At 41.8% G+C, this 25,727-nt stretch overlaps 1 protein-coding gene across 2 annotated transcripts; it reads left to right on the plus strand.

Moving 5' to 3' along the window:
- Positions 1-1,472: 1,472 nt before the first annotated feature.
- On the plus strand, positions 1,473-25,600 carry RIOK1 (RIO kinase 1). Of its 2 annotated transcripts, XM_019543024.1 has the most exons (17): positions 1,473-1,613; positions 2,982-3,171; positions 4,181-4,271; positions 5,168-5,237; positions 6,698-6,740; positions 7,831-7,923; positions 9,588-9,700; positions 9,847-9,927; positions 11,356-11,442; positions 12,100-12,237; positions 12,769-12,872; positions 14,429-14,535; positions 15,844-15,909; positions 17,418-17,537; positions 20,807-20,860; positions 22,684-22,833; positions 23,527-25,600. In XM_019543024.1, the coding sequence occupies exons 1-17, from the start codon at positions 1,543-1,545 to the stop codon at positions 23,635-23,637; spliced, it is 1,689 nt and encodes a 562-aa protein (XP_019398569.1). In that variant the 5' UTR covers positions 1,473-1,542; the 3' UTR covers positions 23,638-25,600. The 2 variants fall into 2 exon arrangements, with proteins under 2 accessions (XP_019398569.1, XP_019398579.1); XM_019543034.1 differs by lacking the exons at positions 1,473-1,613; positions 4,181-4,271 and having other exon boundaries at positions 3,085-3,171.
- The last annotated feature ends 127 nt before the right edge of the window (positions 25,601-25,727 follow it).

A 25,727-nucleotide genomic window follows, 5' to 3' on the forward strand; every position in this document is an offset into this window, starting at 1 on the left:
AAGTGACTTGCCTAAGGTCACATGGGAAGTCTGTGGCAGAGCCAGGAAATGAATCCCATCTCCTGAGCCCCAGCATAGCATGTCAAGTGCCAGATCTGCTTCCTCAAGGCATTGCACCCTCTTACAGGATGCTTGCAGAAGTGGTAGAGTTTAAAACTGATCCTTTTACAGAAGTCACACCTCCCTTCTAGGGCAGTTTCTAGATGGGGGACAGTTGCATGGGCAGATCTAAAATTTGGAAAAGGGGTGGGGGCAGATGGTGAGATGCATCAGCACCTATAAAACAACATTTATTTTTCTCCAGTTAAAAATAAACCTAAGGCTTTACTAATATGCCAGAGGGCTGGGGCTGTATTATGTTAAGATGGAAACAAAACCAAATAGAAGTGTATAGGAACAAGTTAAAAACAACCTGCAGGGCAGCGAGACAGGATCTTCACCAGCAGAAGCAGGGAACAGGCAGCAGCAGGGCAGAACAAAGGATGGCTTGATCAGGGAAACGTCAAGACCTTTAAAAAGAAGAGCGCTGGTTAATACTGTGGAACAAAGAGTTTAGAGTAGTGATTCTCAACCTTTTTTGTAAAATTTCTGACCCCTGCTGCCTCCCATCCTAAGTATCTGGGGCAGGGGATGAGTGTGAAGGGCAGGGGGGATGTGTGAGGCCTGGGGGAACTCTGCCAGCCTGCAAAGGGAAAGGCAGTTTCCCATGTTTTCCTCCTTTAAAGGAGAATCCATTTTTAAGGTTTGTTGATCCATTTCTAAAGGTTGTTCACAACCTTCTTGTATTTTCTTGCAACTGACTTTTGGGCCGCAACCCATGGGTTGAGAAACGCCGGTTTAGAAGGGACTGGGGAGATGGCCACGGAGCGACTCCCTCACTGCTACCTAACTTGAAGTGCTGCTGCCACAGGTTTTAAACTGTGGTTGGAGCGGGAATTAAAGCAGGGTGAAAGTGCAGGGCAACCCCCCACCCCTGGATCCACCGCCTCTGAGACAGCGCTGTCCTGCCCGCCTTGGCTTGAACCAGCAAAGTGGCATGGAAAGGAATGCAGGGAGGTAAGGCTGGAGCCCGAACAGGCAAGTCACCAGGTTTAGTAAGAACTCCCAGTCTTCGAAGACCAACGTTATGCCCCTCTTCTTTTTGCGGGACACAGCCTGCTCCCTCCCAAAGGAGCAGCACCTCACGGCCCCAAAGCGGGGAGAGGGGGAGCTTCGCCCAGATGTGAGCAGCTGCTGGCACAGCGCTCCCCCTCCCTGGGAAAGCCCAACTCCCAGCCGCAGCGTTCAACAGGCAGCACCCACCGATTGGCCGACCGCAGAGCAGCGCTGCTGACGCAATGGGCGGGCCCTCAGATGATTGACAGAACCCTGCACCAGCCACGGGCCTTCCGTGGCCTCTAAGCTCTGCCCCTTGTGAGGGAGGTGGGCGGCAAAAAAGAACGTGTTTGGCGTTTGCAGCTTTTTGGCCTTTGCGCGTGCCGTCTCGCTCTGGAGTCTGCGCGGAGGGTATTGGTGCTGGAGAGGCGAGGCGAGGCGCTGGCCATGGACTACCGCGCGGTGGTGATGAGCCGGGCCGTGCCGGGGCAGTTCGATGACGCAGAGTCCTCTGATAGGTGAGGGCCGGCGCGAGCGCCTCGCGCTTCTCGGGCTGGGGCGCCTTAACGGATCCCGGCGGATAGGCCTTAAAGGGGCCGCGCCAGGGTTGGCGGGGGGGGGATGTGAAGCGCTCAAGCTCGAAAGTCCTAAACCAAATAAAGCGTGTCTCATGGAAAAGATGCTGTTTTGCTGGCACGTAAGTAACATCCCAGAAGTCTTTCTGTCTGGTATAGAGCATATATGTTACATGTATCGCACAAGTAGTCAGCAAATCATGTGGCAAATGTGATCCGCCCCCCACCATGCCAAGTTACGGTCACGCAGTTAGCTGGCAAATGGCACAATGAAGTCCAGCTGGCTGCATGTGCAAAGTAGCGCAACATTTGCTGGGGAATCACGATAAACGTAGCCCAGCCGGATGTGCAAAGTAATTGCTGCACAATTCACTGGCAAATTGCACAATAAATGTAGCCCAGCTGCACATGCAGAAAAGCAATCGCATGCAAAGCCTGGCTATAAAATGAGCTAATCCGCTCTGAAGTTATTGCTTGACAGTGTGTAACAGCTGTATAACTGGTTTCTATTCTGATTTCATTTGAAGGTGTAGCAGGCCCTAGAGGTTTTGGGGAAGGGCAGTGAAGAATGTTCCCTTCTTGTCCTCCTATTTCATAGCTTGGTTGGGGCCACACTTAGTCCTGTTGGAAACATGATAAACCACTTTATCATGCTCTGGTGCAGGAGGCCTCGTACCTTCCAAAAGACTCCTTTTCAGGGTCACTGCTTGTAGAGCAAGCTAGGTTAGTAGTTCAGGCCAGGTTATCCCTGCAAGCTTCCTGGAGGCCCCAAGTAAAGTCTTAGAATCATAGAAAATTAGGGTTGGAAGGGACCTCAGGAGGTTGCATCTAGTCCAACCCGCTGCTCAAATAAGGACCAGCCCCAACTAGATCATCGCAGCCAAGGCTTTGTCTACCTGGGCCTTAAAAACCTCTAAGGATGGATAATCCAGAACTTTTCTGGGTAACTTGTTCCAGTGTTTTACTACCCTTCTAGTGAGAAAATTCTTCTTAGTATCTAACCTTAACTTCCCTTGCTGCAACTTGAGACTATTGTTCCTTGTCCTGTCATCTGCCACCACTGAGAACAGTCCAGCTCCAGCCTCTTTAGAAAACCACTTCAGATAGTTGAAGGCTGCTATTAAATACCCCCTCAGTCTCCTCTTCTCTATAGACTTCTCTAGACCAGTCTTGTTGGAGAACTTCTCAGCTAAGCTCCTAACATGGTGTAATACAGAGCGATAATAGGCTGGATTAGCTATAGATTTTTTGCTGATTGCAGTAGAACACAGTTTGTGTGTAGATTGGTACGTTGTTTTTTCTTTTTTTAAGTGAATATACCCAAGACATCAAAACAACCAAAGAAGAGGCAATAAAAGTTGAAAATCAGCAGCCACATTTGAATGAGGAAGTGGACACTGATGAAATGGAGGATGATGATGACGATGAAGACTGGGACTGGGATGATGCAGCTGGGAGACTCACCAAGCGGCACGCTACTGTTGGAGGGTGCAACCCACAGGTAAAAAAAGACGTTAATGAGACTCTAATAACAAATGGGACTGTTGGGTGCAAAATGCCGGTTTTGTATGACCCCAAGAATAAATGCAGATCCAGTCCTCTCCTGACACTTGGAAGAAAGTGCTCTTCTGATATATTTCTCTTCCTTACATGCCCAGAGTATACCGTGTAACCCATATCCACTCTCTTCCCACTAGATATAAGACAGTGTGCTTAACCTGCCCAAGATGGGGAAGCAATATTGTATTTGTATTGATAATAATATAGGCAAAGAACTTTTGAAAAACACATCAGAGGTGAATGGTTTAGAAGGGAATTTGTCTTTGCTGTACCACTCAATTATAAGTACAATTTCAGAACCAATTTCCCTTATACTTGGGGCTTTGGCAGTGAAAGCAGAAAGTGTCTCTTTTTTTTTTATTGGCGTACAAACACCTTATCAGAGTATTTGGGAGCAGTGACCATGTCGTTGTAGCAGGTTTGGCATGTGTCTGGTACTGTTTTTTGAGCTCTGAAAAAAGTTCCTGGCAATCAGGAGTTAATGAGTATTTGAAATTAGGAGCTCATGCTGAAGTGCTGCTGGGGAAGGGATGGGAATCAGTTTATCTGTGGTAAGCCAGGCATACTACTTTGTTCTGTCTTTGTGCCCTCTGCATCTCTCCCTTAGTGTTCCCTCCATCTCCCTGGGTGCTTTGCTTCCTGTTTTTCCTGATCCTCATGTTCCCGTTCCCTTTTTAGCGCCAAACTAAAAAGAATCCTACTGGGGCGGCACTCAGCTATTAGGAATTTTTATTCTCCCCAGATGCTGGATTCGCTTAGATTATATCAATTCTAATTATATTCCATGTCAATTTCCTCATAACATTTATTTGTAAATGAGGATAAATGTACAGGTGGTTTAGATACATGATTATAATATTGATTTATTCCCCCCCTCCCCCAAAGCTACTGTATATATTTAGAAAGGCCATCTAGGGAAGGTGAATTATATAACAAATCCTTTGTTTCAGGCAAATAGACAGATCCCTAGTTGCAATTCAGCAAAAATGTCCACTCCTACAGACAAGGCTTTAAGAAAATTTGAGCATAAAATTAATCTAGGTGAGTATAATCCTATCATGTTTTATGGTACTAGGTATCTCTGACCTGCTGTTGACCAATTTTGATTAGTTGTAGGAAGTAGAGCTACCTGACTGTTCCCAGAGAGTTGAAAGGTTTAACATCTGATGTTACCTTCATACTTCCTGTTGGCATAATATAGTTTGTGAAACTTTTTCTCTTCCTTCAAAGCCAGCTTTTTCTCTGTCCTTCTGGCCTCCCTATGAGGTAACTCTTCTGGTTTCAGCCAAGAAACAACCTGTTTTGTAGTCCATCCAACCACCATGCACATATGCGTGCAGTGATGGTGGTCATGTTGCTGTATAGCATACCATTGTGTTTTGTACCAGTAACTTTATGTCTAGGTACATTTACTTTACTTAAGGTCTTTCATGCTCCAAGTAATCAAAATGAGGAATTAGAGCAGTGCATTGAATTATTTTAGGCAAACACAACAGGTGTTACACACTTGGCCATAACGCGATGGACATCATAATTGTTGAGAAGGGAAGTCACAGCTTCCCTTCGATTACCTAACAGAAGGTGTTATTGCTTATGTTGTCTGTTGGAAAACAGCCAGGGATGCATACCTTCTGAGAGAGAAGGACAGAGAGGTTTAAGACTAACACGTTGTCTGATGGATAGCGTCTCTAGGCATCATTTCATCTTCAAAGCAATAGCCGTGTTGCTGTCCTTTATTTCTTGATTAGATCTCAGATGTGTACAGGATGCTAAAAGAATATGTGCCTCTATGGGATATGTTTTAAAAACTTGGTTGTTATCTGTATTTTTCTGTTCCTTGAATAACATGTGTGAGCAATCTCTGCTGACAACAGACTTGCAGCTGCAATTTTGAATATAGAAAACCTTTGATGTGCACTTCTCTGTGTGTTTTTCAGATAGGCTAAATCTGGACGACTCTGTTATAAACAAAGTCACAGAAAAATCTAGACAAAAGGAAGCAGACATGTGAGTAACATGGGTGGCTGTTTCAACTTTTCTGATGAATTTTCCAGAACTCTTATATGTTTAAATTCTTTTTTTCAAAAGAGCTGTAGTTTGATCCACATTGCTGGATAAACTGGAAAGAATTTATGCGAGAAGTCCCTATCCATTCTCTGCATTACATTTTGAAATTTTAATATTTTTGCTATAAAATGTGACTGTTTGCTGGGTTAATTTCCTATATTATTGTTAAGACTTGATCCTGCTTTTGTCAAAGTAAACAGTAAATTTTGTTAACATCGATGGCCGTGGGATCAGATGACAAAACAGAAAATACTAGCCCCTTCCCCACCCCACCCCTTAGCTAGAATAATAAGCCGGTTTTATCTTTCCTTTCTCCTTCCTCCTAAGCTATCGTTCTTGAACTGTCAGGTTAGGAAAATTATTGGGGAAGCTGTGGGTACTCCTCTTGATCTGATGACAGGGCAAATGAATGAGCAGTCAAGTGTGTCTCAGACATATGAGTCTGGTACCGAGCTGGCAAGGAAATTGTCCACTTATGCTCAGAAGGTGTTTAGGAGGAAGCAACAAGTCTTCTTCAATAACAAAGGATACTGAGGGTAGAAACAGACATTGCCTAATTTTTATGGCAGCACAGCTGGCAAGCAAATAGACATCCCTATCCTTTGTCACACCATATCAATGGCTCTAATGAAACGTAGTGTAAAAATCATGATGCTTTATTCTGCTTTACTGATCCTGCACACCCCAGGAATTCTTATCCAGAATTTGGTCCTTCAGACTGGAGCAAATGCCCAGCTTCCCCTCTCCCCCAACTTAGAGATGAGCTCCAGGCCCCCCCTTACAAAGATGTGCCCCAGGGAATCTCACGGCACCTTATTCAGGGGCATGGTCCCCACTTTTGGAGACTCGCCCCAGGATCTCCAGGGACACATCTCTGTAAGCATGCCTCCACATTGAGATCCAGATGGCCCTGTGCTTCTGTGTGAAGCACAATTTGGCATGGGACCTGGTGCTGGTCCTTGCTTGCAGGCCCAAGATATTGGGAATTCCCCAGGTTTTGCATTGCCCTGCACAAGGACCTGTATCAACCTTTGCTTTCACTTGAGGCACAGGTTGGTATGGGACCCAGCCCGGGTCATGCCAAGGAGGCAAGGGGCAATGAGAGATGCAGGGAATCCCCAAGCAGGGGGGACAGGTTGTCCGTTGTCCTGCATCAGGCAATGTGTGTTTTCCCAGTTAAGTGGATCCAAGGACACATCCTGCCACAGCTGATCCACCTCAACAACAACTGTTTTTTCTCCTGAATTTTGTTTTGCCTAGGTGAAGCAGCCTTGCTTTTGTATGCACTGAAACCTCTTCCTTTGTCATATCCTTATGTTTTCTTTGACAGAAGAGAAACCAGGTCTATCATGGTAATAAGCAGTTGGATAGGATCATGTATTATATTTCTTCCCTTCTAGGTATCGAGTTAAAGATAAATCAGATAGAGCAACAGTAGAACAGGTAAGAAGTCTTAAATATATTAGCTGTTTTTGACTGAAGCAATACCTGTGCTGAAATTTTGGGTACTCTGGACTTAGTGCTAAAGCTCTTTCTAGCTTCCAGGAGAGCCTCATTACATTCCATGTTTCTCATTTTCTTGCCCAGCTGAACAAGTGTATTTAAAAAAAAAAAAAAATTGTGTTCATATTCAGTTGTTTTGGAGAGTGTTTTTATACTTCATATTATGATTTTGTTGTAGTATTCAGCTGAGATCTTGTAATTTTGTAGACTTGAAATCTCATTTTTAGCTCTCCTTAGATGTGGAATTTTCTATGAAAATGGTGAAATTGTCATTCCCTGCATCCACATCCCCTCCCCTCTTTTTTTTCATCTACTTACCTTTGCCCCTAAGGCTAAGGTAAAACATCAAGGGTGTCAAAATCTTATGGTCCCACAGGCCAGACAAGTGGTATGGGCCTAATCTGTTGGCTGGATTGGACCCACAGACTGTCATGCTGCACCAACTCCAGGCATTCCAGGTCCACACTCCATGTAGTGCCTGTTCTGGTTGCTCCAGGATGTGCCCTGGATATGGCATGGAGCGGGCATGTACTGAAGTGGGCACTGCATGCTATGAAATCCAGGAGCAGCTGAAGAGGGTGGCACATGGAGCCATGTGGCACACCCTACGTGCTGCCTGTGGGTCCACTCGAAACCTGTAGGCAGTACTGGCAGCTGGATGAAAGGACTTTGCGGGTCAGACCTTTGATGCTTCTGCCCTATATTGATCGCCATGTACTGTTATGATTGTTTATTACATCACGGGTTCTCTAAAGTGTAATGCTTACTGCAAGTGCAAGTTGGAAGTAGCTCTGTTATAATGTTAGGATGGACCTAGGGGTGCACATCAAGCACCACATATGAGAAGGAGCATATTTTTCTTAAGCACTTTAAAGAAGTAACAGCATAATGTCTTGGTAGAACACTGAGCTGCTATCATGTGGTCCAATCAGTACTATGATGCTATGGGTCCTTCAGGTCAAGATTGAGAACGGGATTAAAAAGAAAATTAAAGTAGTTATGCTGGCTTTTTTTAATTATTTACTTTGAGGTATTGGATCCGAGGACCCGAATGATCCTGTTCAAGATGCTAACAAGAGGTGTCATATCAGAGATAAATGGCTGCATCAGCACAGGAAAAGAAGTGAGTTTCATTGCAAATGGCATTCTGTGGTCTTATTCTCATTGTGCAGGAAAAAAATGTAGTGTGCTCAGGAGGAGATAAAATAATGCTAGTAGCAAATATTTAACTAAGTTTTATTTGACTAGCAAGAAGTTACAAATTATATTGATTAAGTTAACTTTTTCTACTTTCTACTAATCGTATGTGATGATACTCAAAAAACCATGCTGTTTAATAAGCAGAACTTGGAGAACTTCTACAAGCACTTAAAGTCCATCTAACATTTGTCTTGTTGAAATTCTTAATCTTTATTCTTTATGAATTTTGTGACAGAACTACATTTCTTGGTTAGCTAGTTCACATTACGGCAGTTTTGGGAGCTGACAGTTCTCACACACACAAACCAGTCTCCATTTCTATGCAAAGATTGAATAACTCAGTATTACTGTGAATTTCTTTAAATTACTGTTTACCACTTTTGCAAAAATACAGTCTGTGTACTAGCACTATCAAATTGCATCACAAATGCTTAAATTTATACCCCAGGAACAAATTACAGGGTTTTTTTGATATCTTATCCCTGGGCTGGGTATTTTTTTTTTTTTTTTTTTTTCCCCATGTGCTCAGTTCATTCATTATGAGTGCAGTGGGTTGGCATAAGACACCATTTATTTCATAGGCCATGTTTTAGGGACATCAGTTTTGCACAGTTCTCATCTTAGCGGTCTGCACAGAGGTGTTAATACTTGAAGCCAAAGGCGAATTAATAGCAAAACTCCATTGACTTTAGATCTTCAAAGCCGAACACCGTTTCTAATAATTCTACAGACCCCCTTACTGATCACTGCAGTGCTTGCCTGTGCACGTGGTTCCTTCTGAGGCAGTTTGCCCACTCTTATAAGTAGAGATTTTCAGCTTGAAGAGCTGAGAACCAACAGGGGCCAGGGAAACTCCTCTTCTCTTGGGATGACTCTCTTCCAGTTTTCTGTATCGGGGAAGCCTGTTGTAATTATGCATAAGTGAAGTTCTCTACATACCTATTTTTGTGCTTTCTTCTTGCATTTAACGTTGTTGTGCCATTCTGTGCCCTGATTATCCATACTGCTCCCTGTGAAAGATACCCTATACTTGCATGGAACCATGTTGACCATCATCATCACTATGTTCATGTGGGTGCTGGATTGAGGCCCACAGATTTTTTTTTTTCTCTTCTATACTTTGTTCTTAACTGTACATTGAACAGGTTGGATCTTGTTAATTGGATAGAACATGTAGAACATTGGATATTGTTAACATCACCACTTTAATATCTGTACAGGTTTTAATGTAGAGCATTTTTCCTGACAAAAAATAGTTAAAGTAGTGTCTTCATGTGGTAGGTATAACTCTGGTTTCTGTTTGACTCTGGAAGGCAAGAAATCTGTCTCTTTGCAAACTTTTTTTCCTTGCTAAAATCCTGTTTTTAAATAAGGAAACCTAAAATCAGTGAAGCAGAATTGCTTCTGTGGAGAGCCCCTGTGTTACTTAAGAAGCGGGGGAGAGACTGAGTTAATAACCTCTTACTCCTCTGTTGCGTGAATTTGTGAATGTTTCTTTGGCTTTGGTATCTGCACTATGAGCAAATTTCCTAATATTTAAATTGTTCTCAGGATTTTAATGTTGTTTCTGTCCTTCTACCCCATTAGGCTAATGTATATCATGCCAGTACAGCAGATGGAGAAAACAGAGCAATAAAAATTTATAAAACCTCTATCCTGATGTTTAAAGATCGGGATAAATATGTGAGTGGAGAGTTCAGGTAAGTTGGAGTTGTTCTTTTCATAGTACAGTACTAACTCTCTCCAGCACTAGCTGGATTGTCCTACAGTTCTCTTTGTTTCTCTCGGGACATAAACAGAATAACCCAGAAATGTTGAAATTGTGATGCTTTTTTATGTTTTTAAGATTTCGTCATGGATATTGTAAAGGAAACCCGAGAAAAATGGTGAAGACTTGGGCAGAAAAGGAGATGAGGAATTTAATAAGGTAATTTTTATAACTTAATTTTTGTCACAGGAGGCAGAATAGAGATGTGCGTTAGCTCAGTTAAATTGCACCTGCTTCAGTTTTTGGAAGCAAGAGCTCACTGTGTCAGAAACATTATGCATCTCTGATTCTAAATCTATAAGGTACCTCTCTACCCTCTTTCTGCCTTACTTAAGACAAATACAGCTAACTCCTGTGACAAATTACTTACTTTTTGGTATTGGCAGGAATTAATGTAGTTATGAGGTGATGTCAGCTCAGCATCCCCCATAAACTGGGAATCAGTGGGACAAGGTGGTAACATCTTCAGAACTACTGACCGTTCCCAGCTTTGGTGTCCGGGGCACTTTTCATTCAGTGTCTGTTAATAGTAATTTAGAATATTCCTTTTACACTTCTAATGGGCAAGATTGTATCTGGCCTGCACAGTGGCCCAAAACCCACAACCCTTACTTGGGCAAGATTCCTATTGGCTTCTGACAGATATTGAGATATTCCATGAGGAAAGACTACAAGGTTCAGCACTTGATATTGGGCTTTGAAATTCATACTCTTTTCTTATGAGGCTGGGAATAGCACACTTGTAACATTAGACTTTCAGTAAATACATTTAGGCTTTCCATCCATCAAGCCTGTTTTTAGCAATTAGTGTATTGTCTAAAGTGTGAAGCGAATAGTGATTCACAGACACTGAACAGAGCCTGTGGAAGAATGAAGCTTACATTAGAGTCCACAAGGTGAAGAAGATTCTCTCTTTCCTACACTCGTGGTCCCCAGATGAGGAAAGTGCCCAGGAAAGAGACCCTCATTCACTGCCAGGGTCTCCAGCAGTGTCATCCATCGCCTTCCAGTCAGGGATTTCAGAGGCAGGTAATGGCTTTCAACACCTGATCCAGAGCCAGTGAAGATCAGTGGGATGAGCCTACACACACTAATGCGCTTTGGGTCTAGTTTTAAAAGAATCAGCATGAAAGTAGTTTTTGTCTCCCCATGGAAGACATCAGTGAGACCTGTTTCTTCCCCATAAGCAAGGTTAAAGCCAAATGGTGTGGGAGTTTGGAGTCTGAGGACTCCAGGTCTTGCCAAAACCTTCCTCAGAATGGGAAGATTAGAGACAAGGAGATGATGAGAGCTAGTGTCATTGTCAAGGGCCAGGTTCATCAATGACTTGTTTGAGTGATGCTGGCACCCTGCCCTCATCAATCAGTTATTGGCTCTTTTAACCTTTTGCAGGAACAGTGTTTTCCTATTAAGCTTTTTAAAAGTTTCTCATTATTCAGTGTAATGCTAGGAGGGGATTCTTTCTTCCCACATCTCATTGGCGCTGTCCTTTTTATTGATGCCACTTTTACAGTATGCTCTGCATAATGGCTCAGAGTCCTCTTTTCTTCTGATAGTTATGGGTTTTTTGTTGTTACAATTTTATAGATTGAATACAGCACAGATACCTTGCCCAGAGCCAGTTATGCTAAGGAGTCACGTGCTTGTCATGGGTTTTATCGGTAAAGGTGACATGTAAGTATGCTCAGAAAACCATTGAGAACTTTTTTCTTCTCTCTAGGTATAAATAAAGGTAGGCTTACAAAAATGTGAGTTTGCCTAGCATGTGGTATACGTTAATGATGAATTGTGTGTTATCCTTGTATACAACTGAGATATAAAATATAAAGTTTATTGATAGCTGTTGCAGAGGGTCTGCCTCTTTCTAAAGCCTCATCCTTGCATCAGAAGAGCGAATGAAACACCCTTTGTTAGAAAGGGGCTGGGTAGGGTCATTCTGTACTTCTCTGACTACAGCTGGTAAAGATTAATTATAAAGTTCAGAATAGGTAGTGCAGGTTGTGATATGTTTAGCCATGTAATTGGAAAGGCTTACTGATTTATACCATGCAGAAAAGTTAATTTGGCATTTGTTAATGTAAAAACTTAACACAACATAGTGATGCAGCTTCTCTGCTGCTGTAAAACATTGTTATTCTGTTATTTTCAGTGGGGTTGTGTAGCCGATACTATATTGGACTAGCTTTGCAGATGAGTAAGTGGTTGGATAAATCACTGAGGCGCTGTTGCTCACATTTAGAATGGATGAATTAAGGACTGTGGATAAAAGACAGAACAGGTGTAGGTAGTATAAGATGGAAGAATTTATTCTGTTTCTCTCTTTAATCCAAGGCCTGCTCCTCTGTTGAAAAATGTTCAGTTATCTGACTCAAAAGCCCGGGAGTTGTATCTGCAGATCATACAGTACATGAGAAGAATGTACCAGGATGCCAGACTTGTTCATGCTGACCTCAGTGAATTTAATATGCTGTATGTTTTTAAACCTTCCTTTGTTTTGTAATATTTAAAGTGTAGGTATTGGCAGCTTCTTTACATAATTCAGAGCTGTGCAATACTGATACCCCTTTAAAGGAGTGTGTTTGTTCCCTTTATAGCTCTGCTTTTTAATATGTACAGACCTTCACCCACAGCTTTCTGAAACAGGAATATTTTCCAAGCTAAACTGAATATGATATTCAGTGGGTTTTTTTTCCTTTGGCTGATGAATAAATAAGTGAGCTATAGTAGTGCTTGGGGTCACGTTGTAACTGTGATAGGCCAGAAAAAAGTGAGAAGCAAGGATTTTTAAGTGAGCTATGGTAATTGTTTTCTAAAATTGTTTTTTGTGCTCTCTTCCAATCATATGAGTAATTTATTTGGAAAAGAAATCCTAAAATATGAAGTGAATTAAATAGCAAAACATTGGATTTCTGTTCCAGGTTTGAAGCATTCTTTTTTTTCCCTCAATGATAGGGTTTAAAAAAAAAACAATTGTGCTTATTCCTCTTGGTGTCTATCCAGATACCACAATGGGGACGTGTTCATCATTGATGTATCCCAGTCAGTGGAGCATGACCACCCACATGCTTTAGAATTCCTCAGGAAGGACTGTGCCAATATCAATGGTGAGTAACCTATTGTTCAGTTCCTCTTAATAGCTTGTTTCTTAAGAAATGTTAAATGTGTTCGTTCTCATATTCTTTAAAATATGATAAAGCATTAGTAGAACAAAAAGAATATTGTTAATGTTCACTATATTAATATCTGTACAGGTTTTAACATAGTGTATTTTTCCTTACGCAGCAGTATTTAAATTAGCATCTTCATGTTGCAAGAAATCTCTTTGCAAACATTTTTTCCGTGCTGAAATCCTTTTTAATTTTTATTTATTTTTATTTTTTAATAAATAATGAAGCCTAAAATCATTGATTTATTTCCATAATTGCTCCTGTGAAAATACCTTTTGTTACTTGAAGTGGGGAGAAAAAAAGGGAAGTGAGTTAGTAACATCTCACACTCACTGTTGCTGGACTTGTGAATATTTGCTTTGGTGTCTGCGCCACCCACTCTATTCTTTTAAATGCTACACACCTTTACGTGTTTCAGGGATGTATGCGGTAGCTGTGTTGTCTCAGGACAAAAAGAAATACAAAAATTTAGAACTCTTGATTCCAAAATAATAAGCCCAAAAGCTTGCAGAAAAGGGTTTGTTTTTTTTTTGCAATTTCTCAGTTGGTCTAATAAAAGGTATAATTTTTGGAACCAAGAGTTCTAGATTTTTACACACCTTTTACAAATTTCTTAAGCCCTTCATCACAACTCTGCTTTATTACTTCCGTGCTAGTCTTTACTTTGTCTAGCCCTACTACAAGGATTTTAGAGTGTCTGTGATTCATTGCACTTTGTATCTCCTCTTCCTGTGAGAATTACTGTGATCTTAAATGCTGTGGTCTCTGAAAACCTTGGCAGCTCCTCTCTTACTAATTCATTTCTCAACTGTGTTTGGTTTTCTTGTCTACTTGGAGTAGTAACCTTAGAGAAGATTAGTCTAGCTACTCCCTAGATGACATTGGTTTTAAATTGTGCGCGGAACTTTATGTCCCCCTTCAAACTTCAAATTTAGTTAGGATTGGCATCTTCAGCCAAGTAAGTGTAAGCCTTGGCAAACTACCTTTTAGCCCAGGATTTGTACCATATGTTATATAAAATATTAGCATGAACTTTGGTATGTTCCTCAGAAGACATCTCTAATGATTCTTGGTTGAAGTCCAGACCTACAAACTTTACTGTCTTGTATCAAAACAGTTTAATCTCAGTGTTATTAAAACTGCTAAATCCTTTGTGAAGGTGACACTTTTTCCCTATTGCTTTTCTATTGATTTGTGATCTATTCTGATCCCGCTTAAGTCCTTTTAGGATTTTTTTCCATAGTTTCACTAGGAGCAGAAGGGAATTCCAAATATTCATGCCTTATTCAACATTCATTGAGTCTGGGAGATGGGCAGTTTGCATTTCACATGGGTAGGAACTATCTGATAACTGACCCTAGTGCGCTTTTATAAGCTTCATAGCATATTCCCCAAAACCAGAGAAACATTACCCTATATCTGACCTGACTTAAATGCACACATGCATCCCTCTGTGACATGTATGTTAACTTTATTGTCCTGGTTCCTGGCAGATTTCTTCCGGAAGTACGATGTTGCAGTGATGACTGTGAGAGAACTGTTTGAATTTATTACAGATCCTTCCATCACAAGTGAGAACTTGGATGCTTATCTATCAAAGGTAAGGCTTCCAGGACTTGTGCATGGAGATTTAAGAAATAAAATGAAACCTAGATCTAGGTCACCCATTTTGTTTTAATCCAAAACTGTGCTTCCTGCCTGGAGACAGGTATGTTGCATAAAGAAGCAGCACCCTACAAAGAGCCTAACATTAATTTTAACACAAACCACAGAAGCATGTTCATGTGTCCCTTGCTGGTTTGCGAGGGGTGTTGAGTCTGAATGGGGCAAACTTTTTAAAGTGCAATAAGTTCAGCTTAGTGCTGATTGATCCAGTTGGGGAGAAGAACACGTATCATAGGAGGAAGTGAATGTTGGCTTCTGTCTTGGCAGCTCAAGTACTGTTAGCTGGCATGAGTTACTCACTGTCACTGAGCATGCAAGTGGCACAATGTCTCTCCTTTCCTACTTTCCTGCTGTTTGTCTAACCTTGTTCAGTTTCAAGCAAAGGGTGCATTTAAACTCTCTCAGGCCTCACTTGTTGTTCCATCAGGCACTAATGGAGTGGTTCTCAACCTCCTTAGATTCAAGGCAGCACTTGGAAAATACTAGCTTAGTTTTCACTTGTTTTTTGACTACAGAAAAATAATAAAGCACTGCTTCTGCTGCAGAGAGCTAAAAAAGATCACAATGGGTTAAAATATTTTTAACACTCTGGATTCTTATTTGAAATATCTGGGTTTATTCTGTGAATTATAATTTGTGCACCTAACTGCACTACCACTGCATGGTACCATGTGCATGTACCACACAGCCTTCCACCATAGTCCTGGATCCACCTATGCATGCATGGGAGCATGATTCCCAGGGCCCTGTTCTCCTACTCTGCTGCAGGGACTCCTGTAACTTGATCCTATTTTGGACTGGAAGCAGTGTAGAGAACGGTAGCATAACTGATAGGGAACAACCAGGGAAGCATCCCTGGGTGCCACCTTTTGAAAGAGGGAGGGATATCTAAATAGCCAGAGCCATAGTTGCAGTCGACTGCTGCCACTGTTGTTGCTACTGCAGCCAGTGCTGGCCCACATGTCAGTGGCCCTGAGTGCATGTCTTCTTGTACTCAGTAATAGATTGTAAGCTAGTACAGGCATTTAAGTGGATGTATTGTTCAGAAATGTTCACCATTAGGTTTCGCTAACAGCATGACAGTTGGAAAACTTCAGGTGCTTTGCCTGAGTGGCAGAGAACAGCTTGCGGGTGGGTAGAGTGGAGGCAGAGAAATGCAAATAGGGGCAGCTTGATGAATTTTCCAGGATGAGATACTTGATTAAAGAGTGAGGGTTTTATAATGCCTGTTCTATTTCTATAGGCAATGGAAGTAGCATCCCAAAGGACAGAGGAAGAAAGGTCCAGTCAAGATAAAGTGGATGAGGAGGTAAGCAAAGAATATTCTTTTTTTTTGCTTCCATGAGGTGACTTTTAACTTTATCCCTTTTGCAACATAATACATTTTCTTTAAAGCTTTATTTTATACACAGAATGTTACATTTAAGATATTGGTAGGTCCTAAACTAATTGAGGAGGTTTTAAGGTATTAAATGATGTGCAAAAAATCTTCTGATCATATTTTGCATAATCTCAAAGAATAATAAAACACAGTGAGGATTTTGGACTTAAATAGATTTCCCTTCCCCTCCCCCCTCATTATACATATTGATTTAAAAAAAACCAATTCTGCTCTCTTTTCCCTTTCCCTAGATTTCAGTTTAGTTCTAATTATAGTACATGTTGTTTTTCTTCCTTTTATTTTTGATGCAGCAGTAGTTAACATGGATTGGTTGCATTTGCATCATCGAAGATGTATGTTGTTCTGGAAATGTTTGGCATGCGCAGCATAGGACAAGGTTGTTATCTGAATTGATTCCTAAACTTTTTTCAACAGCAAAGCAATAGATTAAAATTTAAAAAAAAAAATGGTTTTAGCAATCAGTGGGCACTTTGTACCGACTAGAATGTAGAGAGAGGACATGTTTTGGGCCTTTTGCGGCTAGTCTTCTAAGCAAATGCCTGATCTTGGGAGTACTGGTCTAGCAGGTACGGCGTATGCTCAGCACACACTGAAATCAGTAGTGCTGTACACATTCAAACCTCTTTCTTTCCTCTTAGATTTCTACAGGTTGCAGCTTTCACCTCTGGCTTTTATTATGCTTTTGCCCCTGCAGAGGCCACAAAGCCTGCCAAGTGTCAAGGAGATAGGTGCAGGGGTTCTGGGGCCCTGCACCTCTAGCTGCTGACGGGCAAAATTCGTAACATGGGTGCGCATCAAACTTGGCAAGCATCATGCTCTCAGCAAAAGCTACCACCCCTGCAAGTCTTATCCAAATCAGGCAAAAAACAACAAAAGTTATAAATATTTCATTGATTCCCTATTATACCCTATGGCCAGATCTCCAAAGCGACTCCAAAGCTTCAGAGCCGATTCAGCCGAATTGAAGTGGGAAACCGATCTGGAGCTCCGAATCGGATCGCTGGCATCCAAATCGGCCGGATCCAAAGCCAAATCAATAGCTGCCAATTCACGCAGGCCTATTGGTTAAGCAATAGCGTATATTCTAAAGAGATCCTAATGTGGTGTTAGGGTAAATGAGTTGTGTATTCATAGACCCACTACAACAAGAGACAATTTCTTGCCAGTCAAGTATTCCAAGGTGGTATATCTAAATTATGGCTGCTGTCTGAGCCCAGAGGATTATCAAAATAACTTATAAAGAACACACGATGAAGACTTTCTTGCATTCTAAAGGTTGTCTAACTATCTCAACTGTGCAGGTGGTCCAATAAACAATATTGCCCTAAGGAATCCTTGCCTCTTTTACAAAGAAGAGGAATAATCAGCACAAGACGGGAATTAATTTATCTGCTTGTTTCTTTTCTCTGTACTAGGTGTTTAAGAAAGCTTACATACCTCGAACCCTGACCGAAGTTAAAAACTATGAAAGGGATGTTGATATCATGATGAAACTGAAGGAAGAGGATATGGCATTAAATGTTCAGCAGGATAACGTAAGTAGACTTTCTGAATTGCTTTGTGCAGCTTGAGTTCACAAAACAAGATAAGCCAAGGCAGTTTCATTAACCATGGATTGTTATGGAAAGTCCCCAGTGCCTCTTGCCGTTCTCTTTACTGGTGACTCCTCCTAGTTCTATATGAATGCATTACCCATACCTTAGAGAAAAATGTACACAGGTAACACTAGCACTTCAGCAATCCTGATTCTTCAGCAATCACCTATTCTTTTTAAGTGGATGTACTGTAGCTTTCAGGTGCCTGGCAAAAATATCCGTTTGGTTTCAGAAATCCTGTATATAAATTAATATACTGCCGGTCTGTATGACAGGAGTCTTGCTTGCAAATCAAGCAAAGTGACCCTTCCAGTCTGGTATATGTGAGGTCACACCTGGAGTGCTATGTCCAGTTTTGCGTCTCGCATTTCAAGAAATCGTGGACAGACTAGAAAGAGTCCAGTGGAGAGACAAATTTAGTCTGAAAAAGACTGGGGCTGGAGTGAGGAGATTTGATAGCAATTTTCAAATGACCTGAATCATGGAATCATAGAAAATTAGGGTTAGAAGGGACCTCAGGAGATCATCTAGTCCAACCCCCTGCTCAAACCAAGACCATCCCCAACTAAATCGTTCCAGCCAGGGCTTTGTTGAGCCTTAAAACCCTCAAGGATGGAGAGTCCACCACCTCTCTAAATAACCCATTCCAGTGCTTCACCACATTTCTAGTAAGAGAGTGTTTCCTAATATTCACCCTAAACTTCCCTTGCTGCAACTTGAGATCGTTGTTCCTTGTTCTGTCATCTGCCATCACTGAAAACAGTCTAGCTCCATCCACTTCGGAACCACCCTTCAGGTAGTTAAAAGTTGCTATCAAATCCCTCCTCAGTCATCTTTTCTGAACATTAAATCAGCCCAGTTCCCTTGGCCTACCCTCAGAAGCATGTCCCCCAGCCCGCTACCTATTTTTGTTGCCCTCTACTGGACTCTCTCCAACTTGTCCATATCCTTTCTGTAGAGAAGGGCCCAAAACAACACAGTACTCCAGATGTGGCCTCACCAGTGCAGAATAGAGGAGAATAATCACTTTTAGTCATCTGGCAATACTGCTGTTAATACAGCCCGGTATGCTGTTAGACTTCTTCACACCCAGGGCACACTTGTTGCTCATATTTAGCTTATTGTCCACTGTAAGCCCCAGGTCCTTTTCTGCAGTGCTGCTACTTAGCCAGTTGGTCCCCAGCCTGTAGCAGTGCATGAGGTTCTTCCGTCTTACTTGCAGGACTTCGCATTGGTCCTTGGTGAACCTCATGAGGTTTCTTTTGGCCCAATCCTCCAGCTTGTCTAGGTCACTCTGAATTCTAGCCCTATGCTCCAGCATATCAGCTAGCCCCAGCGAGGTGTCATCCGTCACATATTCCAGATCATTAATTAAGATGTTGAAGAAAACTGTCCCCAGGACTAACTCCCGGGGCACTCCACTGCTGGCTACCAGCTAGACATCAAGCCATTGATCACTACTCATTGAACCTGATGATCCAGCTAGCTTTCTATTCACCTTACAGTCCATTCATCCAACCCAAACTTCCTTTGCTTGCTTGCAAGAATGCTATGGGAGACCTATCAAAAATTTAGCTAAAGTCAAGGTATATCATGTCGCCTGCTTTCCCCACATCCACAGAGCCAGTCATCTGGCAAATCGGCTTGATCAGGCATGACTTGTCCTTGGTGAAGGGCAGTTAGAAAGAAGATGGAGATAAACTCTGTAGCTGAAGGGGACAGGATTGGGAGAAATGGTCTCAAACTGAAACAAAGGAAATTACGATTGGAGATTTAGAAGAATTTCTTCGCTATGAAAGTGGTCAGGTGTTAGAACTGGCTACCTAGAGAGGTGGTGGAATCGCCTTTCTTGGAAATTTTCAAGACAGATCCTTGCCTAGCTTCGTTCAATCAGAAACAATCCTGCCTTGAGCAGGATGATCTCCAGAGACCCCTCCCAACCCTACTTTTCTGTGGCTTTATAAGCTGGTATCTGGAACCTAGTAGTGGGACTCAGTAGTCGCATCTACACAAGATGCTTACTGCACCATAGCTTGTTACTACTGCACAGTAGTATCGCCAGGCATGAACAGTGATGAAGTGCTGCTGCACAGTAGTAACAAGCTGCTGTGCTGTAAGTGTCACCAGGCAACCGTGCAGGGACACTACTGTGTAGTCACACTGGACACAGCACAGTCATTTAGTACTTGGCCATGCAAGTACTAATTAACTGTGCAGTAACAGCTACAGTCAGCTTCTTGTGTAGATGTGACCAGTGAATACTTATTTCCGGGACTTGCTGCACTTTTGAAGACTTAGGTGTTGTTCTCATTTACACACAGTAAAGTTAACGTTCATCCGCTGACTTCTTTTTCTTCACCGTATTACTTGCACAATAACTGTTTGTAAACAGTAGACCACATAGTCTGTACCACTTGTTCTCAACCTTTTTAGACTCGAGGCATCCCTCAGAACATGCCAGCTTTTAGCTTCAGCTTTCTTGACTACAGAAAAATAATACAGCAGTTCTTTTGTTACAAAGAACTTGGACCACAACAGGTCAGAATGACTTTGATATTGTGGATTCCTTTTTGAAATCTCTAAGTTTATCTTGTGAATTTTGGGTAGGTGTTTGCACACCTAATAGTGCTAATATTGCACCTCAAAGTGCCATGACACACTGGTTGAGAATCACTGGTATGTACTGATGGCAGTGTCTCTGGAGTATAGAATTTTTTCCTCCCCACCTCCCTCAATTTCCACATTTTTTAGTTCTTTTATCCTGCTCTCTCTGGAGTGGGGACTCTTTCTACGTGTTTGAACAGTGTCTAACACACCTTGTACATGGTTGCAATAGATGCCAGTATTAGTGAGCCAAAACACCAGGCCTTCCTTGGCTTTATGGGAAAGACTTGTATTTTCTTCCTCATATCTTCAGTAGATGTTTTCTCCTTATGAAGACTTACAGAAACAAAACATGATCCTAGATCTATGGTTTCTTAATCCTGGTACATTAAATCTGCCACCTGTGCTCAGAGAGGGGTGTTTGTATACATCTAATCTGTTGCGAGTGTTTGGAGGAGGCGGAGAGAGAAGGGAAGAGGAGGGAAAATAGTGGAAGCAGTGATGCCCGAGGCTCTAAGAAATGTGTTTTCTCTGGTTGCCAGTTTTAAAATGGTGAGGGGTCTTTTTGTTTTTTCAAATAGATTTTCATATATTTGTCTCTCTAGATTCTCTACCAGACGGTGACGGGAATGAAGAAAGACTTATCTGGTGTTCAAGAGGTAAAGAGGATATCACCGCTGTTTTATGCAAGATGAGGCACATTTTTTTCAAGGAACCATTAGATGGTTGTTACAGGCAGAGCCATCTGGCCAGGCCTACATTTAGGGTGGGGAAAATTGATTTCCCATTGCAGAAAACTTACTTAATATGACGCATGGCATTATCACTAGTACTGTTGCATTTAATGTGACTTGTGTTGTAACTGTTGTGCCTAGAGCAGGGGTGTCCAATTCCATCAGGCTTTGAGGGCAGGATGAGGGTCACTGGACTAATCTACAGCCTGAACTGGAACTGACCTTCCTGTGCAGTGCCTGCAGCAGGTAGTACAAGGGTAGGTCTGAGGCATTGCACACAGTGCATGTCCTGTGCTAATGTGTACACAGCAAGCCCTGGGGCTGGCCCATGCTGCATGCTACACACAAGGATGCACTGACTGTGCGCACTACATATAGACATGGGGTGCATACTGCACATGGCGCCTCACCAGACCATCCCTGCACACTGATTCTGGTGCAGCCCAATCCATGTCAGCCCCATAACCATCACGCCTCCTGAAACATGTCCCTTTGCCTGCACGCAGGACATGCGATGCAAGGTCCAGCCCACGTGCTTCGTGGGGCTGGTGCCAGCATGTGCAGTCTGTCTAAAAAAAAAAAACAGGCCAAACCATATAACTCCATGAGCCAAATCCAGCCTACAGGCTACATGTTTGACACCCTTGGACCTAGAGTAACTATGCAGAATAGAGAGAGGAGGTTAGCCATGTTCATCTGAAGACAGGCAGAAAGTGGTACAAATGTACTCTCTAGACTAGACTAGACTAAATCGGACATGTAAGCTTCCCTAAGCAAGCGCTCACTTTTGTTGTGAGCAGGAGCATAGCATCTGGTGAAGTGAGTTCTTTCTCACAAAATCTAACTAAACCAGTGATGCATAAGTTCATAAGATACATCTCTAGCTTGCCTTATGCAGAGTAAGACTTACTATTATCTAATGCAAGTGTTGAACTACAGTGCTTCAGAACACAGTGGATAAAAAGTATGCATAAGTAATATTTCAGGAGATGCAGATATCCCACTGCTGGAAGTGTCATCCAGGACTTTTCAGCTTGTGGAAGCCGTACACAAATACAACCCTGGAAACCTTGACTAAAGTACAAATATAACCATGTGAAGGGACTAGGTTATAAAATGATCTCCAGTAAAATCTTTAAAACATCAAATAAAAACAAGTCTTTCGTAGACTACAAGGGAAAAATACTTAAAGTATTTAGGAGGGAGTTGATAATAGTGCAACTGCAATAACACAGAAGTATTTTTTTATCATTGTTATTATATGCTGTACCTTTTGTGTTAAATTTGGATTTTTTTTCTCATTTTTTCTATTCCAGGACCCAGAAGTGCATTACAGTAAAAGCCGTGTTACCTGGCATTTTACTAACTGGTGTTTCTCTTGACCAGAATTTCTGGCCAGCTGAACGTTGGTGGGAGGGGGGAGTTTGCACACAGCAGCTGCCACCACCGCCACCCACCGCTCTGCGCTGCCTCCGCTCTGTGTGTGGCTGCTGCCACCACCACCACCCCCCGCTCCACATGCAGCTGGTAACCCCCATGCCTCATGTAACTGGCATTTTTAGATTGCCAGCATCCCCCATTTCCCACTTACGGTGGAAAACAGGGCTTTTACTGTATTTTAAGTAACAAAGATGCATATAAGCTGAAGGCTTGTTTTCTTAGCAGTTACGCCACTTAGTGTTACATCTACTTTTTTTATCTGATACTGAATTATAACAAGCAAGAAAATCCATGTGTGTATTCTGTAGGTTCCTGCACTCCTTGAAAAAGAAGTAGAGAAGGAAGCAAACTCAGATTCAGAAGACAGTGTCAGTTCAGAGGATTCTGGTTCAGGCTGCAAAGAAGAGGGAGAGCTCCATCCCAAAGATCAACCCACTGAATCTGGCCTCGATAAAAAGGTCAGCTAGCCTGGAACTCTGTGCTGTCTCCTTTCTGTTCAAATGATGATGCCTGTTTCTTTTTCTTCTGTGGGGGTGGGATTTCTACTGCATAGTGGGAACAGCGAAACATATAATTTATTATTTTAAGTATTTTGATTATGGAAAAAGAGCAGGGAGTGAATTTCCATAACCAAGTTGGTTGTTCCCTTTTGCTACTTACGATGTTTGTACAGAGTGCTATTTAATGTACACATTCCTACCCATGCCAAAAGCTAGAATAAATTAAAGTTTGGGCAGGGAACTCCAAGGGAGGTTGGGAACAGTATCCAAAACATTCAGAGCACAAGGCAGTTCTTCAGTTTCTCCAGTTCCTCTTTTAAGACTTAAGCTAGAAAGAGGGTGAAGTGCCATGTTCCACTCAGTTTGTTGAGAGACATATTTTAGATCCTCTGTTTTTAAGGATTGCATTTATCATGAATTCCTGGCTTGAAAAACTTTTGAAGTTTTGAAATGTCAACCCTGATTTGAATTGTATGGCTCATGCTCATCTCCAGCAATCAGGTGTTTTAATGTTCTAATATGGTATTTGAAAACTAGAACCAAAGGTGTTTAACCATAACCTTTTGTAACACTAACCTATCAGATGTTGTCTGCCCGCTTGTAATCACCCAGAAACATTATGTTTAATGAAGCATTTGTCATTTTTCATAGGAAAGGAAAAAGATGGTTAAAGAAGCCCAAAGAGAGAAAAGGAAAAACAAAATCCCAAAGTATGTGAAGAAGCGGAAAGAAAAGACAGCAAAAATGAAGAAAGGCAAATAAATCGGCTTTGAGTTTTAGTAGCAAGGTGGAAATTACAGCTGATTGGTCTCCTTCAGTTTTTTATATTTTTTCTTTGTGTTGATATAAACTCTGAATTCACCTTGATTGTGGGTTTTTGATGGGATGCAGTGCGTACTGCAGAATGGATTGAGTACTCCTATGTATATGAAAAGCCTTTACCATAATGTGGTAGCTCTTCTTCCACTTCATGAACTGTGCAGAAGAGGGAAATTCTTTATGGTATTAACCCAATACAAAAGAAGAGAAATATGCAATTTTGTATGTTTCTCTTTCAAGCAGAGGAAAATCTAAATAGTAATATGGATATCCAGTTTTATGCCATTGACATCATGATCTGCATTTTTCATTCTTGTAGGGCCTGAAGATGGGTCCACAAATCCTTATTCAGATGCCTGCATAAGAGTCTGATCCCAGTAAACTTCAGTGGCAAAACTGCCACTAACTACTATGGATTTTACTCTGAATAGCCTCTTTTTCCTGCCTCCCACCCCTACCTCCCAAGGTACTAAGTGCTATGAATGATAAGCATCTCTGAAAAACCAAGTTGCATATTTAGGTCTCTAGATATGAGGTACCTGGCATTAGGCACCTCTGAAGTTTAAAAATTTTGATACAATTTTTAAGTACTTCAGTGAGAAATTCTCTACCAACTAAGACTCGTTTCATATAGTTGATGTCAGCTGACTGCCAGCTGCTGAGAAGTGCCATCTCTTCTTAAGCTTCTAAGAATTCTTCGGTGTCAATAGTTAACCCACTGCAGCTCTCTTTAGAAGACTCAGCAAGCACTGAGTGGTACAATTTTGACATCCAAATGTTCCCTATTTCAGTGAAAACATCTTTACTGAGGTTACAACTTAAACAGTGGCTTCTTTGTTGCTGTGGCTTTGCACCATCCATCTATGAAAACAAAACATTGTTATATTGTTGCTAAAATAATATTTCAAAATACAAGCATAATGCTTTGTTACCAGTATCCTTTTAAAAAGAGATTTTAATCAGGTTCTAAAGCCCAGTTAACATGATGCTTAAGCAGATGCAGTACAAAGCTTATTTAATTAAAAGTTGCTTTCATTCTCCCCTCTGGCTAAATGAATAGCACAAATATAAGCATTTGGTTCAAACAACTGTGCTGCATTATATTTTAAGCTTGTAAATGATGCTACATTTTCATTAAAAGGCATGTGTCATGTGCCACACACGGGTATGCTGCAAGCTGGCCACATCTGATGCAGAGTCTAGGTCTACAGAGTCCTCGCTACCCACAGTTCCTATTCTTCATTGACCCAGATAAGCAAGGCCTGAAACTTAGTCTGTTCGATTTGCTGTGCTTCCATCTCCTGCAAACCAAGCTATGTTAAGGGGTTTCATGCGAGGCACCATTTCCCCCCGAGAATTTAGGCTAAAATTTTGAATGGCTTCCAAGAGGAGTAAATATAAGTGATGTCTACACTTATACTATCTAGAGTAACTGCTTGGGATATTACCCCAGGGATTCAAGACGTGAGCCAACAGCTAACCATCTAGACTTGTGGGATTGGGGGGCATTCCCTTATGGGCATATTGTTTTGATATAGTTGAAGATAGTAGGTTTTTAAAATTCCTTACTGGTGTACTCGGGTGTGCCATATGCTTTGTTGAGGGAAAGTTGGGTGCTGGATTTAATAAATCTGACCTGACTTGGCTTGGGAATTTATAGGACACTCCAGTTCTAGATGAGTTAAGCCAGGTCATAGTCCATCTTGCTCAAGTACATGAAAAACAACACAGAACATGGTTGGGTTGTCTTGCTCTTTACTTTCTGCCATTTGGCATTAAGGCTAAGATAGAAGTGTGTTACAAAAGTAGAGGCTTTGGTGACTTGAATAGGGTGAAATAGGATCATGCTTAAGCACCTGAAGCCAATTGAACTAGAGGTGGAATAAAATCTGGTCCTTTGCCTTACTGGTGGGTGTCTTGTAAATTCAGTTGTCATATAAAGACAGGTTTGGGCTGGGCGTCAGTGCATGGCTTCTCTTGTACGTTAGATACAGGCTCTGTTTGTTTAACTGTTGCACAGACACACTGGAAGG

Source organism: Crocodylus porosus, unplaced genomic scaffold (assembly GCF_001723895.1).
Source record: "Crocodylus porosus isolate Cpor-Errol unplaced genomic scaffold, CroPor_comp1, whole genome shotgun sequence".
In the NCBI taxonomy this organism is placed as follows: Eukaryota; Metazoa; Chordata; order Crocodylia; family Crocodylidae; genus Crocodylus; species Crocodylus porosus.